Genomic DNA, 16,622 nt, shown 5'->3' on the forward strand with positions numbered 1-16,622 from the left:
GGCGCAAAGTCAAGGGAAAAGTCACCCCGACTTTTCAGTAGCGCCATTCGTGCAGGGTGGACTAAGATTGATTTAGATCCCTATTGGCTGTTGCAGCTGTCAATCTTCCCCTTGGTTTGTCGTTATTTCGGGAGCGGGCGAGCGTAAAGGAAATCTTTGGTTGAGCGCCGTCCCGGCCTAGTCAAAATAGTTTTCTGATCAAACTTCTGGTTTCCAATGGCAGCTGGCAAGACCCGCCATGTGCGGGACAAGAGCAGTATAAATACGAAAGAAGAGAGTCCCGTCACGTGACATCTTAAGTAATTTATTAATTACGGCATGTCAATCAAATATATTATCAAGGTACCGAGTTAACATAGTTACTGCTCTAGAAAGGAAAATTAGTGTAAACAAAGAAGACCAGTCAGGTTAAACTTTATTACAGCAGGGAATCTATTAGGGTCATTGGAATGGCCACAAAAATCCTTTTTGCAACATGGTGATCACAGTGCTGGGACCCAAAAGGGCCTTCAAAAAACAAAAACAAATTTTGGAAGGTATTGGAGACCACAAAAACCTCTTGGAGTTTCCTGTGTTAGGCACCCCTTGGTTTACAGTTTGTTTTCGTTCCAGTCTTTTCAAAAAGCCATGCTCCTTATCGCTAAAAAGTATAAAAGAAACTTCCCCCACCCCCTGATAGTGTTTTTAAATACATCATGGCAAGCAGCAATTCTGCAGATAGAAATGCCGCAATCTTAAAGGCTTCACCTGTTGAATTTGCACCTGCAAAGGCCCAGAATGTACCTTACGGCTTCTTTCTGCTGCAATTGCTTTGAAAGCATTTCTTAAATGGGGCAAAAATAGTGGGGGGTTTTAGGGAGAAAGCACTTCAACGAAAGGGTGTTTTAACCTTGCTCTATAATGCAAATCAATGTGGATTCCTACATGTGAAAAGTGCAACAAAACGAGCACTTTGCACATGACCGGAGCTCAAGCCGGCCATCCCCTCCTCCCAAGATACTCCATTTTACTTCCCTTCCAAAGTCAGCATTCCCACCATAGCTGCCAAGTTATCCCTTTTTTAAAGGGATTTTCCCTTATGCTGAATAGGCTTCCTCGCGAGAAAAGGGAAAACTTGGCAGCTATGATTCCCACCCACGCACATCTAGCTTTTTTATTTAAAAAAACCCAAAAGCAAAGAAAACTATTATTAACATTAGCAGCGTGTCCCATCGATGTAGCCCCGCATATGGCGGATTCCTGCGTGGTGGCTCCTTCCTCAAATAAAACATCTCTTTGGCTCACGACCCCTCTTCTGACGTTATTTGCCCCGCCTCTTAGAGCCGCCCGTCTTCTGCCATTGGCTACGCGGCGGCTACTGGCGGCGGCGGTCAGTCTCGCTCCTCTCCCCCCCCCCACTTCCCCGCCCCACATTCTATTGTTCCTATGGTTACGCGAGTTCGCTCCCGCCTTCGCGCTCTGAGCCTGGGCCCGATTCGCCTGAGATCCGTACGCGCAGTGGCGACTCGACGGCGAGGATGGAAGGCGGCGGCGGCGGCGCGGGAGACCCCAGCTCGGCCTCCGCGAACATGTTCTCCCTGACGGGCCTCGGTGCTGCGTTGCGGGCCGTCCCCGAGGCGCCGGATTCTGCCTCGCTGCACTACCTGCAGCTGCCGTGGCAGTGCGAGCACCGCGTGTGCAAGATTGTTGGCCGCCGCCGCAAGGCCGCCCGGCTGCACCGCAAGGTGGGGCCTACCGGCAAGGAGATCCACGGTGAGGTGCTGGGCCCTGTATTGGTAGCCCAAAGTGGCTGGGGCAACTCAGTCAGATGAGCGGGGTGGTATAAATAATAAACTTAATATTAATCAGTAGTATGTAGTAGTAGTCCAGAGTAGCAGGGGCAACCCAGTCAGAGGGGCAGGAGATAAATAATAAACTTATTAATTATTATTATTGCACGACTAACAAGCCCAACCTGTGGCATGCTTTACGGGGAGGAAATCCTAATGGGTTCAGCGGGGCTCGCACCCATGCAAATATGCATTAGGGGAGTGTAACTTCAGTGGGGATTCCCAGGCAGCTGTGCCCCACTAAACACGCACAGAGTTGGACTTCCACCCCAAATGTGCTTACTAGGAAGTGAGGCCTGTTGTGCACTGAATAAACAGCCACAGGCCTGGGCTTTCGTGCTTGGTCACATGGTCAGGTATTTCAGCCATACTGCCTTGAAGTTGTGATCCACTGTGCCTCAGCTCTTCTGCTGCTCCATTGAGGACCCACACTAGTGTAGCGACCAAAGTGTGATTATGGGGCACAAAGTACCATGCTGAGCTCCCCATAAAAAGGGTGGGATGCAATAGTGCACACTCAAATCTGAATTAACTACAGTGGCTTGGTTTTATAGTAACTGGAACCTTCATTTTACCTGTTTTACCTATTGAAGGTTTGGGGCATGTTACTATCTTGATTGGGAGTAGAAAGGGTATCTGAAGTCTGTGAAGGAGTAATTGATCTGTTTTGAGTAATTCTGAGTATGCAGCCTTACAAAAGCAAGATTATTAAGCATGCTTATGCAGTGGGAAGACCCACTGGAGCTTGCTCCTGGGTAAGTGTGCATAGGACTGCAGCCCAAGTGAAGTCAGTTTTGGCTTTGCAGAACCTGGAGAAATAGCAAGCAAAAGAGAAGGGGGGAAAATACTCTCTTCTGGGTCATTCTGATGAAAATACTCTCTTCTGGGTCATCTCTTCATGGGAAGAAATGAGATGGGAATACCCTGTTGAGTCACACTTGTCTCTTTATACAAATACAGCATCACTGGCACTTGAAGAGTTTCTTCAGAATGCACTTGTATGAGAGGGTGCAAAATGAGGAAGTGATTTGAGAGAGAAAACAGTTTATAGACTGGCTACATGAATGCAGCCAGGCTGTAAGTAAATTTGCACTCCCATGTACAAGATGGGGAGTGCAAAACCTTCAAAATCTTTTGTAAAACTTTACAAAATAATGAGATTATCAGACAAGGGGGGGAGGCCTTGCTGCTGTTTGCACCTGTAGTTATTTTCTTAACAGATAAGCGCTCTTGCACAGGACTTACATGGTGGGTAAGCAGATGGGCTTTTAGATATTTTTTTAAGGAGTGCATATGGAAGTAGAATAGTATTGAAATGCAGGAAATACCCAGTTTAGTGTCTATGGGAATTGAACAAGCGCCTTCTGCATGGCAGTCGCAATGAATATTAGCTAGACAACTGTATTTATCTGGGTAAAATAAATTGCATTATGTAAAAATCTGAAATGCAGACATAAATTAGAAACATTATTTGTATAATCAGTCTTAACTTTTATCATGCATATAACATAGCATTAAGTTCTCACCCTTAAACAATTAGAAATGCCATTCCATTTTTTGTAGTTTCTTCTTTGTTTTTAATGTTATATGAAATTATATTACAAAACTAACAAGTCCAAAGCCCTCTCTAGGTTTTCTTATAATTGAACTTTGTCATTAGCACCATGCTCAATAAGTTTCTATTCCATTCCTCTAATAATGGAGATGGTTGAATTTTCAGTTTTTCTGACATTCCCAGTCCTCCCCCCCCCCCCCCGTATCAGAGCAGTTAATTAATATACCGGTAGTTCCTGCTACCGTAACCTATCCCACCATCTCTTGAATTTCTTTGCAATCCCACCAAATGTGTCTGAAATTGACATCATCTTGCTTACACCTACAGTATGCACTAGGTCATTAATATATATTTTTTACACTTAGTATGGAATATGATAACACAAAATACAATTATGTGTTATTTTATTGTATTTATGAGTACTCACAAAATGTTGTATCCCATAAAAGAAGTTCAGCCTTGTGAAAAGGTATGGCTTTTGTATAGGAAATGAGAAATGAATAAGCATCTGTTTTGCAAAATCTGAATTACTGAGCCTAGGAGTCAGGAATCAAGCAGTTCTTGTTGTCCTATTTGCTTTCCAAAAAGCTCACCCTCTCTTTTTCCACAGCTTTGAAACGCTTGAGAGAAGCTGCCAATTCTAATGATTTAGAAACAGGTAAGGTTACATCATTTGGGCCCTAGTGTATATCTTTGTGAGTTGTTGTCTTCTACATCAGTTCTGGTTATGTGTGCCTTATAAGCTAGAAATGCAACCAGCAAGAATGTGGTTTCCTGCATGGTAAGGATAATGTTTTGAATTGTGGGTTTTGGTGGCTTCAAAATCCCCTTGGGAGGAACACCTTTTAAAAGACTCTTGTCAGTAGCTTGAAGGGAATTAGTGAACTGAGGAAGTATCCAGTAACCAGACTAAAAGCTTGACTTGTTTAAAGCACTTTTACCCACTCTTCAGCTGTCAAAGGTCTTCAGAGTAGCTTACAACAGTCCCTCTTACAACAGTGTCCTCAAGCCAGAATCCATTGTGCAGAAAAGAGATGGGAAACCTCTGGCCCATGTACCTAACAAGGCCTGCCTGCTCATTTTGGCCATGCCCCCCTGCTGCCAAATCTGACACCATGTGTGGGGCAGGTGAAAAGGGTTTTCAAGCAAAACCTTATGCAAAGGGCTTCAAAAGACTTGGCTCTTTGGCAACTCCTGTGAAGTGCTTGAAAGGCACTTTGTAAAGTGTGCGTTTGCCCTGCCCACCTATCAGATTTTGCTCAAGGGGACCTAGTTGGGGGAGATAATAATCTAGCCCACCAGCCAGATCCAGTTCCACAGCCCGGACACAGAAGTTGGAATTTGAATGACGAATCACCGACAGAACAGCTCTCTGACTGCTGTCTTGTCTTCCTTGGTGGCAACAGTGCAGCAGCTTCTGGAAGATGGGGTGGACCCCTGTGCAGCTGACGACAAAGGTCGAACGGCCCTGCACTTTGCTTCCTGCAATGGAAATGACAGTATTGGTGAGTCACATTGAAATGAGGTGGGCCTGTCAGCTTCTGGCCTCATTTCTCCAGGATAGATTGCTAATCATTTTCTTTCCAGCTTTAAAAGCTGAGTTTCAGAAAACCAAAAAAACACCCATATCCTTTTTGCAAGCATCCCACCCAGCATGTGCAAGGAGACTGAGGAGTGATGTTATGCAATTTTGGAATATTCTTCCTAAAATATTGTGGTGTCACGTAAGATTGTCAGAATATTTCTGAACAACTTCAAGAGGAGCTGAGGTTTTGTGTCTTGAGTCCTGAAAGGTTTAATTAAAAGGATCTTAGAAAGCAGGAACAGGAAGGAACTTTGAAAACGCCAGAAGCTCCTTCCAAGGAAGAATGGCACATTGGTGCATATGATGGCTTCTTAATACTCTGTGTGCAAACTTAAGAAGAGTTTCAGGAGACATAAAATAGGCATTTTATTACAGGAGATCCTAGTTCCTGTGGAGCACTTTGTGAGGGATGGATTTGGCGAGATTCGGGCAAGGGTACTTTTGCCATAAGACGATTGCTCCCCTTCTTGTTATCATTTAGATGGGCTCTAAAAATGTTCTTCTTAATGTCTGCTTTTAGTGAGCATATATGTAAGAGCTAGGGGGCTCTTGATTTTTTATGGATGGCTGATGGAATTGAAGTAGTAGTAGTATTGATACAGTATTTGTAAGTTAGTCCAAGAGCCTTTTTAGCTAAAGGGTGGGGTTTAAATGCAAGAAACCAATCATTAAAAAGTGAAATGTGTTGCTGCGGCTATGATTAGAGCATTGTTTTCTGTTATATATGCTTTTAAATTTTGAATGGTAACATATTTGTCACATTAATGAGTCGGTGCTGTCGAATAGCCAGTCTTTTATCTATTGTAGAGGTAAATAGTTCAGATCTGGTGGGTTTTCTTTGCCCATCAAGTTCAAGACAAACTTAGGATGGGTCTGTTTCTGTTTTAGTGCACTCGCTTTTGGACCATGGAGCCGACCCAAACCAGCGAGATGGGCTGGGGAACACCCCCCTGCATTTGGGTAAGCGTCTCGCACACACACGTTGTCACATTTGGCCTTACCTGTGACCTGCCTGTTTCTTTCCTTTATATCTTCTTTCCTTCCTTTGCCTCACAGTAGCAACTTGTGTGCTTAAGGATATTTGGATTTTCTAAAGTACTACAAGGAGAGAGTTAGAAGAAGTTGTTCTGCCTTAGGGAGTTTGAAACCAAACTGAGACTAGATTTGTATACCGCCCTATACCCGTAGATCTCTGGGCAGTCCACAACATATAACGACAATATAAAAAACACAAGACCCATTAGGAGAAACTGAAAGTAAATGCAGGTGAAGACTTTCCCCTGGCTGTGCAGGAGGACGAAGGATGTGCGCATGAGGCTTTGCTCCGACTTGTTCCGGCTTCTAGATGTAGCACTAAAAGCCATGGTTTAGGTTACATGCCAATGGGGACATTATCTCTAGAATCCTTATCTCCATACTGCTGAAAGTGATTGCTGAGGCTGAGGCAGTATTGGCTTGTTTAAGGCCGCCTAGGGATTCAGAGTTGAGATTTGAATTGAGGATTTCTTGGCACCTTTGTGAGAGTGCCATTTGCCAACCTTTACCCCATTAAGCAGAGTCCCCACCAAGTTACTGTAACTACTTAGTTGTGTGACTCGTGTTTTCCCTCCCCAGCTGCCTGCACGAACCATGTACCCATCATCACCACACTGCTTCGTGGAGGTAATGCCAATTAGAGAGCTGCCTTCCCTGTTTATAGATATCCATAGGGGGTTATCTTGATCCTTAAAACACCCCTTTCTTCTTCTGCATGTGCATCTTCCAGGAGCTCGAGTAGATGCCTTGGATCGAGCTGGACGGACCCCTCTGCACTTGGCCAAGTCGAAGCTGAACATCTTGCAGGAGGGCCTCTCACAGAGTCTGGAAATCGTGCGCCTGGAAGTAAAGCAGGTAATAAGGATAATGGATGGGCAAGAAATCTAATACATAATATAGGGTAATAGAGCCTGGTTGCAAAATGTTGGTCTTCTGTGCATAGACATTTCTTATGGAGCTTTTTCTGTAAAAGCCATTTTTTTTCCAGGAACCCTGAAGGAAAATAGGCTCCTGCCATCTGCTGTCAGATTTAATATGCATATAAAATAGGGGGAAAGTCCAATCTTAATAGTCTGCTGCTCTGAAAAGTATATTTAGTTTGTTTCTGTGCCAGTGGAAAAGCCATGGTGTTTGCCCCATTTAGTTCTCATTTGTTCTGTTTTATTTATTTCAAATGTGCTTCCATTTTATTTCGGAATTCATCAAAACCTATAGCAGATTTACTTAAATTTTGACCTTGTACTTAGAAGTGTGAACCCTCCTCATTGCTCATAGTAAATCCCATCTCTCCTATGCTGCTTGTTTCAGATCATCCAGATGTTGCGGGAATACCTTGAACGCCTCGGGCGCCACGAACATCGGGAACAGCTGGATGATCTTTGCTCCAGGCTACAGATGACTAGTACAAAAGAGCAGGTGAATGAATGACCGGGGGGATTTTGTATATTTAATTAACATCTGACTTAACCGAGTTTAAATATATTTCAGTGTTGCAAAATGACACTGCCTTTTTGAGACTCCAGAAGGGTAGAGAAAAATATATTTATTAAATGATACACTCTAGTTACAAGACATTGTGGGGGAAAAGCTTTAGTTTAATAATACTTTATCAAATTGGTGGTGGTACATTACTTTCTGTTATTGGAAACATAAGGATGAAATATTCAAGACCCATCAGTACAGTTGGAGAAGTTTAAATTTTAAAGACTATCCTGATTTCAACCGAGCATTGCCCACTCCACTTGCACGTGGTTCTTACTGCTAGAAGCAATGTCGCAATAGCTTTGCTGTGAAAATAAAATTATTTAGTAGCTGTGGCTCCACTTAGAAGGGAAAGCCATTGTCCTGATTTCTTTTTCATCAAATCTGGTACAGGAAGCCTGTGCAACTCTGCTTCTGCATGGCAGCAGATCCTTTTAACAGTCCCAAGTCTCACTGTCAGCCCTCATGAATCGGCGACCAAATTTTAAACTGTGGCTTTTTATTGATGAATTGCACCATTTTCAAAGCTTGCAATGGTCATTGTTTAAAAAATGATTGTTGTTGAAAGATGATCATTGTAAAAAAATAATCTCTTTTACTGACCTTACCCTCTCGCCCATTCTTCAAGGTCTCTTATGTTTGTGGACATACTTCTCTTTACTCTCTGTCATTTAGCAGCAGAAATTTCTCTTGCTCAACAGGACAATACCAAGTCCCATTATTTGTGAATTAATGAATTCGGTCCCCTCACAAATTTCATTTCCTTCATCATATTCTTCTTTGACTTCTATAACATGTTCTTGTGCTTTTTTCCTCCCCTCTGGAAGGTGGATGAGGTTACTGACCTCCTGGCCAGCTTCACCTCCCTCAGCTTGCAGAAGGAGAAGATCGAGAAGAGGTAACGGGATTTCCCACTGTTTTCTCAATCAAACGGAGAAGCCTTAGGAGAAAGAGCAAGTGGAGCTCCTTAGCAAGACTTCAGACATGCTGCTGCTGGTACCAGACATGCTTTTCCTATTGGATACATACTCTCAGCTGCCCAAGACTTGTTGGGCCACTATTACTGCCATGGACGCTTCCTTCAGGACAAGAGGTTCATACTGAGGCTCTGACTTTCAGGACAATGAATCACTTTTTTAAAAAAATGCATCAGTGAAAACTTTTTTAGTAAATGTGGTCACCTTGTACAGGGGAGTTGCCCCATTTCAGAAGCATCTCCGTGGTCCTCCAAGTGACAGACCCAACGTGCTTTGAGAACATTTGGGGGAACTGAAGCTGTTGGGCACAGCATCCCACATGAGTTGTCTGACTTCTAAGGACATGAATCGTTGAGCAATTGCATAAACAGTGAGAAACTACACCCTGTTGGGCAACTAAGTTTTAAAGGAGGGCTATTTTAAACTGAGAAAGGGCTAAAGGGCCAGCAATGCTAGCTTTGCCCACTAAAATGCTGTTTAATTCCCTCCTCCTCTGTCCCTTCCTCCAGGATTTTTACAGGGTTCTTTGCTTATGCTCCTCTCTTATGAACCATACCGCTTTCATTTTCTGCCTTTTTCATGCACCTGCATTGGTAGCCGAGGTGTGCAAGGGAAGAATTCTGCCAAAATCTCTTGTCTGAGAGGGCCAGTAAGAGACTTCAAGAATTCCTTGCTTGCATCTGTCAGCTGGCACCGATCTTTTACTTTTTTCATAGTTACGGGTTGCCTGGGATTCAGGCCTAATAGGGAGCTACAATGAGTCGCCAGGCTACCCATTGCCTACTCCTGCTGATTACTGTTCCTTGGACTTTCTTTTGCTCTCTATGCCAGCTAACATAATCTATATCAGTCCTCAAAAACCTGAGCTGGAAGTAATGGTGTCTCTCAGGGCTGCTTCATACACTACTTTTCTTCCTTCAAAGACAGGACTGATTCAGAAGTAACAGAAAACCACAGTTTGGCGAGTTTAGACGCAGTGACAAATCACAATTTGTTCTGAAACAGGAACAGAAGCTTTAAATTCCTACACACACACACACACACACACACACACACACACACACACACGAGAGGGAAGAGCGTGAGTTCAAGGTTTGTGATCACAGCAGCAAACCAAGCCCGTACTCCAATGTGGATATTGCCATAAAGGGAAGAGAGAGGGGTTGCTTTCTCAGTGTGTGGGCGCATGCCTAGGACAGATGATACTTTATTGATGACAATGCTGTACTTTGCTTTGGTCGAATGGGCCTTGGAAATGTATATCTTCCCATTTGCAGTAGTTGCCTGTCACTGAAGTGAGGGAGGCTTGCCTTCTCATTCTGCCGCTAAAATTAAAAAAGACAAAAAGACTTAGCAGCCCTTATGCTCACGAGAGAAGAACTCTGTTTGCCTGATACATGCCAACTCATTGGATTCAAGGGTGTTGCTGCCACATAACAGCATGTTTTGACTTCAGCCAGCCCACATTTTTTTTAATCAGAGGAGGCAGGGCGCATTTGTAGCAAATCCATTATTGTGGTCTGATTTCTGCATCATTGAAATTCCAAGGCTGCTTCTGAACTTTGAGCCTAGCAAGCTATTATGACTCTTTTGTTGTTGCTTTAAAAAGTGTGCTGCTTTTGTGAAAAACAAGATTTAATGGGATTCGTATCTTTCGACAGAAGTCCATGTTTTGGATTTCACAAGCTAAGCAGCTTTGATAGGAGAAATCCTGAATGCTCAGGGGAGGGAAGTTTGGGACTGACTTGACTCTGACCTTGCCAGAGCTGTCACTATGAATACGGAGAACTTTTAATACGATGTGCAAGGAGGGTGGGAGGTGATTTGAACTTTTCCATTGTAAACTTCAATAAAGTGCTGTCTGGTTTCAGGGTGGCTTTGCACATTTCTGCCTGCCTACTTTTCTTCTTTCTACCCCACCGCCCTGTTGTCTTCTCTCCCTGGGGCCTGGAGGTGGACTCGGTAGTTTCTTCACTTGAGCAAACTGCATTGAAATGAAAGCTGACAGTGTCTCATTGCCTTAAGCTCAAAGGCTGAGGCAGTCTGTAGACCTGATGTAATTTTCTGCCTCCGTCTTGTGTTTGCGGCTCTTGATCCCACGGTTGCGGCCTCCTAACTCTTAATAGACTTGCTGAGGACTCCATGAAAATCAATGTCTCTGCTACCCCCTGCTAGTTTCCTGGCAGTCACTTACGTGCACTGTACCTGGGAAACAGCGAGGCTGTCTAACTGAATCACATTTTTGCATTGAGCTCCTTTAATGTGCAGCCGGCGAAAACATTAATCACCGTTTGGGGGAGAGGAATAGCCGAGAGGAGGGTGCAGAATGTCCTTATATTTCAAGCAATTCGCCAGGTGGTGGGAAACGTGGGCAGTCTTTTTTAACAGGAGGACAAGTGGGAAAGGGCACCACATACAAAGGGCCGTTCGGGTGATAGGAAAAGTATGTAGTACAAGAAGCATAACCTATTCTTCGTTTTTGAGAACATCTCATTAGCCACATTTTAAGACAGATGTTGCTAAACTGTACCTCTTGTCAGTCAGGGTGATGCGAGGTGTAGTTCACCTGTTTTAAAAGGAGGAAAGGTCTGTGTTGGAGGTGCGGTAAAGCAGAGCGGACATTCATACACGTTTGGTGGACCTGTGAAAAAATCAAAAGCTGGGACATAGTGTATGATGAACTTAAAAAAATGTTTTAAGTATAACTATGAAAAATACAGAAGCTTTCCTATTGGGGATAACAGACACAGGTATAACAAGAGGGGATCAGAAAATATTCCTCTATGCCACAAGCGTGGCAAGGGCCTTAATTGCCAGAAATTGGGAAAAAAGAATTTGTGGTAACAAAAACGGAATGGCAGGATAAATTTCTAAACTACAGTCGTATCTCGACTTACGAATTTAATCCGTTCTGAACGGACCTTTGTAAGTCGAAAAAATCGTAAGTAGAAGCCTATGTGGGGAAAAAATGAAATCGTAAGTCGAAGCAACCCCTATTAAAAATTTGTAAGTAAAAATCCTATTCGCGCCGCATCCAAAATGGCGGACGGAGCTCCGTTCGTGAATTGAAACTTTCGTACGTCGAGTCATTCGTAAGTTGAGGTACCACTGTATATCGAATTGGCTAGATTAACAAAGGCAATTAGGGGACTCCCAGACAAGAATTTCGAAAAGAATGGGGAAAATGTAAAGAATACTTTACAAAACAGTGCCCGAATATACATACCTGGTCTTGTTTCGATTAATGTCTGCAGGAGACTTTGTGGTTTTGTTTTGTTTTAAGTCATAATTTGAAAAATCGTAATAACAGCTCATAAAGGAAACGGTTCATAAGAAGTAAACAAGGAGGCCATGTGCAGGATAAAGTCTTTTATTTTGTCGTTTGTTAAATTTTATGTTATGTTTATGTCTAATGGTGGTGGATTTGTTTATTTGAGTTGTGGTGGATTTATGTTGTAAAAAAATAAAATAATAATAATAAACGAGGAAGGGTCACTGCAAGTTCTCACTGTGTGGGTAAAGGAAGCAAGAAAGGACCATGCTTTTCTGCTTAAGATATCCATCCACACTTGAAAAATGAAAATGGGGAACAATTCCATGGGAAGCTCTCCGGTGGAAGCTCTCCCTTTGGAAGAACAGGAGCTGCGTAAGACATAAGAAGCTGCCTTACACCAAGTCAGGCGGTTGGCAGTGGCTCTTGAGGGTTTCAGAGAAGACTGTCCCCAGCCTTGTGTGAAACCTGCTGGAAATTGAACCTGGAACTTTCCACCCACAAAGCAGATGCTCTTCCTCTGAGGGACAGTCCCTCTCCAGTGGAAGCAGCCTGGTTCGTTTGCAAGGCGAACTGAAACACCCTTGTGTACGAGAGGAACAACCTTCCTCTGCCGTGTGGTTAGCCTCCGCTGTGAACTAGACCTTCCTCGCCAACTGTTTATTCCCAAGACCTTCCTTATTCGTGCACTTTTCCCCCTTGAAAAAGGGTTGGGGAGGGATAATGAAATCCAGGCTTCCACTCATCAGGCATGCATGCAGGGGACCTGATCCACCACAAAGTTCGCCTCCAGTGAGGCTTGTAGTGCTCCAACACCATATATTTGCACCATCCTCGACTTAATGCACAGACTAAAAAGTTCTACGTTCATGCATGTTATTTCAGGCTCTGCCCCTTGTTACCGCTTCCATTTCAGAAGTAGTCTAAAGTTAAAGTTAACACACATCACAGAAAATGTCATGTGCTTCATACTTCACCATTGTCCTTTGAATAGACATAATTACCATGTTTGTTTATTCATAACATGGGTCTGAAGAAGTGTGCATGCAAACCTAGTTGGTCTCTAAGGTGCTACTGGACTTTTTTTTTTTTTGCTTTGATTGCGTCAGACCAACTTGGCTACCTACCTGAACCTAGAATCATGGGCCTGAAAGCTTCACCTTTCCTAGATAGATTTGCTTCCTGATTCAAAGATACAGATAGTATGGACATCTTTGTATTATCTATATAAAAAGGTAAAGGGACCCCTGACTATTAGGTCCAGTCATGACCGACTCTGGGGTTGCGGCGCTCATCTCGCGTTATTGGCCGAGGGAGCCGGCGTACAGTTTCCAGGTCATGTGGCCAGCATGACTAAGCCGCTTCTGGCGAACCAGAGCAGCACACGTTTACCGTCCCGCCGTTTACCTATTTATCTACTTGCACTTTGACGTACTTTCGAACTGCTAGGTTGGCAGGAGCTGGGACCGAGCAACGGGAGCTCACGGGGATTCGAACCACCGACCTTCTGATCGGCAAGCTCTAGGCTCTGATTTAACCCACAGCGCCACCTGCGTCCCTATTATCTATATACCGTGGTACAATAAAGGTAGTTTGGCACGTGGGGGGCACATAATGATGGGGATGGGAGAGAGATCTGCAGTGCAATGCTTTGCAGTCTGCTCAGAAGCAAGTGTTATAATAATTTTGAGGTCACACATATACGGTATAATAAATGTTCATAAATGTACCACACAAACAGTACAGGAAGACAGGCCTGAAAACCATTTTGACACTCCCAAACTGACCAGAATTAAAGTGTTATCCATCTTGTTGTAGGAGTTTCCCCACCCCACTGAATCACACAGACACATTTCCACATGACTAGCAACTTGGGAGCCATAATCCTGTAAGCGGAGACTCTGCCAACTGGACATTTCCCCATAAATGGTGCCAGACTGATAGCCATCTCATTCACAATGGAAGACTCCTCCAAACAAAAGACAGTGATCAACTCTTACGAAAATGTTAATTTCTCTTTGTGTTTAGGAATTCACACCTGGGAGGGGTGAGAGGAGGTGTCAAAAGTGCTCAGATTTCTACCTTGAACCCTCCTTTTTTGTGAGGTATTGATTACACAGCTGTGATGTAGGAATTATGTATTGGGGGTGTTTCTTGGTGATGGGAAAACTGATAAAAGTGGAGGTTCCCTTCTGGGTTCCTTCCTTGTTCTCCTGCATGAGGGGAAGGACCCTGTTGCAACAACAAAAATAAAGGCTTTGCTTCTCAAACTTCTCTGGTTGGCCTCTGTTATATTCTCCAACCGATGGAGAACCCAATAAGGGAATAAGGGCAGATTTTTGCCTATATCACAAGTTTCACTGTGTTCAGCTCACTCCCACGTAACGGCATAGGATTGTAACCTTGAAATAAGCTGGAAATTAGGGTAGTTGGTAGCACTTAATGTTGTTGTTGTTGTTGTTGTTGTTTAGTCGTTTAGTCGTGTCCGACTCTTCGTGACCCCATGGACCATAGCACGGCAGGCACTCCTGTCTTGCACTGCCTCCCGTAGTTTGGTCAAACTCATGTTCGTAGCTTCGAGAACACTGTCCAACCATCTTGTCCTCTGTCGTCCCCTTCTCCTAGTGCCCTCAATCTTTCCCAACATCAGGGTCTTTTCCAAGGATTCTTCTCTTCTCATGAGGTGGCCAAAGTATTGGAGCCTCAGCTTCACGATCTGTCCTTCCAGGGAGCACTCAGGGCTGATTTTCTTAAGAATTGATAGGTTTGATCTTCTAGCAGTCCATGGGACTCTCAAGAGTCTCCTCCAGCACCATAATTTAAAAGCATCAATTCTTCGGCGATCAGCCTTCTTTATGGTCCAGCTCTCACTTCCATACATCACTACTGGGAAAACCATAGCTTTAACTATACGGACCTTCGTCGGCAAGGTGATGTCTCTGCTTTTTAAGATGCTGTCTAGGTTTGTCATTGCTTTTCTCCCAAGAAGCAGGCGTCTTTTAATTTCGTGACTGCTGTCACCATCTGCAGTGATCAAGGAGCCCAAGAAAGTAAAATCTCTCACTGCCTCCATTTCTTCCCCTTCTATTTGCCAGGAGGTGATGGGACCAGTGGCCATGATCTTGGTTTTTTTGATGTTGAGCTTCAGACCATATTTTGCGCTCTCCTCTTTCACCCTCATTAAAAGGTTCTTTAATTCCTCCTCACTTTCTGCCATCAAGGTTGTGTCATCTGCATATCTGAGGTTGTTGATATTTCTTCCGGCAATCTTAATTCCTGCTTGGGATTCATCTAGTCCAGCCTTTCGCATGATGAATTCTGCATATAAGTTAAATAAGCAGGGAGACAATATACAACCTTGTCGTACTCCTTTCCCAATTTTGAACCAATCAGTTGTTCCATATCCAGTTCTAACTGTAGCTTCTTGTCCCACATAGAGATTTCTCAGGAGACAGATGAGGTGATCAGGCACTCCCATTTCTTTAAGAACTTGCCATAGTTTGCTGTGGTCGACACAGTCAAAGGCTTTTGCATAGTCAATGAAGCAGAAGTAGACGTTTTTCTGGAACTCTCTAGCTTTCTCCATAATCCAGCGCATGTTTGCTATTTGGTCTCTGGTTCCTCTGCCCTTTCGAAATCCAGCTTGCACTTCTGGGAGTTCTCGGTCCACATACTGCCTAAGCCTGCCTTGTAGAATTTTAAGCATGACCTTGCTAGCGTGTGAAATGAGCGCAATTGTGCGGTAGTTGGAGCATTCTTTGGCACTGCCCTTCTTTGGAATTGGGACGTAGACTGATCTTCTCCAATCCTCTGGCCATTGCTGAGTTTTCCAAACTTGCTGGCATATTGGGTGTAGCACCTTAACAGCATCATCTTTTAAAATTTTAAATAGTTCAGCTGGAATATCATCACTTCCACTGGCTTTGTTATTAGCAGTGCTTTCTAAGGCCCATTTGACTTCACTCTCCAAGATGTCTGGCTCAAGGTCAGCAAACACACTACCTGGGGTGTACGAGACCTCCATATCTTTCTGGTATAATTCCTCTGTGTATTCTTGCCACCTCTTCTTGATGTCTTCTGCTTCTGTTAGGTCCTTACCACTTTTGTCCTTGATTATGGTAATCTTTGTACGAAATGTTCCTTTCATATCTCCAATTTTCTTGAACAGATCTCTGGTTTTCCCCATTCTATTGTTTTCCTCTATTTCTTTGCATTGCTCATTTAAGAAGACCCTCTTATCTCTCCTTGCTGTTTTTTGGAAATCTGCATTCAGTTTCCTGTATCTTTCCCTATCTCCCTTGCATTTTGCTTGCCTCCTCTCCTCCGCTATTCGTAAGGCCTCGTTGGACAGCCATTTTGCCTTCTTGCATTTCCTTTTCCTTGGGATGGTTTTCGTTGCTGCCTCCTGTATAATGTTACGAGCCTCCATCCATAGTTCTTCAGGCACTCTGTCCACCAAATCTAAATCCTTAAACCTGTTCCTCACTTCCACTGTGTATTCATAAGGGATTTGATTCAGATTGTATCTTACTGGCCCAGTGGTTTTTCCTACTTTCTTCAGTTTAAGCTGGAATTTTGCTATAAGAAGCTGATGATCTGAGTTACAGTCAGCTCCAGGTCTTGTTTTTGCTGATTGTATAGAGCTTCTCCATCTTTGGCTGCAGAGAATATAATCAATCTGATTTCGATGCTGCCCATTTGGTGATATCCATGTGTAGAGTCGTCTCTTGTGTTGTTGGAAGAGAGTGTTTGTGATGACCAGCTTGTTCTCTTGACAGAACTCTATTAGCCTTTGCCCTGCTTCATTTTGAACTCCAAGGCCAAACTTGCCAGTTGTTCCTTTTATCTCTTGATTCCCTACTTTAGCATTCCAATCCCCTGTAATGAG

The 16,622-nt window shown here is 43.7% G+C and overlaps 1 protein-coding gene across 4 annotated transcripts; it reads left to right on the plus strand.

The window, feature by feature from the left end:
* Positions 1-1,490: 1,490 nt before the first annotated feature.
* ANKRD54 (ankyrin repeat domain 54) lies at positions 1,491-10,333 on the plus strand. 4 transcript variants are annotated; one of them, XM_035127466.3, is made up of 8 exons: positions 1,491-1,752; positions 3,995-4,042; positions 4,791-4,889; positions 5,858-5,929; positions 6,584-6,631; positions 6,735-6,859; positions 7,313-7,420; positions 8,314-10,333. In XM_035127466.3, exons 1-8 carry the CDS (start codon positions 1,518-1,520, stop codon positions 8,386-8,388), a joined length of 810 nt encoding a protein of 269 aa, XP_034983357.3. In that variant the 5' UTR covers positions 1,491-1,517; the 3' UTR covers positions 8,389-10,333. The 4 variants fall into 4 exon arrangements, with proteins under 4 accessions (XP_034983357.3, XP_088508217.1, XP_088508218.1 ...); XM_088652091.1 differs by lacking the exon at positions 6,584-6,631; XM_088652092.1 differs by lacking the exon at positions 4,791-4,889.
* The last annotated feature ends 6,289 nt before the right edge of the window (positions 10,334-16,622 follow it).

Source organism: Zootoca vivipara, chromosome 9 (assembly GCF_965207765.1).
Source record: "Zootoca vivipara chromosome 9, rZooViv2.hap1.1, whole genome shotgun sequence".
NCBI lineage: Eukaryota > Metazoa > Chordata > Lepidosauria > Squamata > Lacertidae > Zootoca > Zootoca vivipara.

Bases quoted from the DNA above. Each gene is read 5' to 3' on its own strand.
- ANKRD54 (XM_035127466.3), top strand. From the start codon at position 1,518: ATGGAAGGCGGCGGCGGCGGCGCGGGAGACCCCAGCTCGGCCTCCGCG. The intron at 1,753-3,994 runs GTGAGGTGCTGG...CTTTTTCCACAG, and splicing joins TACCGGCAAGGAGATCCACG to CTTTGAAACGCTTGAGAGAA. The intron at 4,043-4,790 runs GTAAGGTTACAT...TGGTGGCAACAG, and splicing joins TTCTAATGATTTAGAAACAG to TGCAGCAGCTTCTGGAAGAT.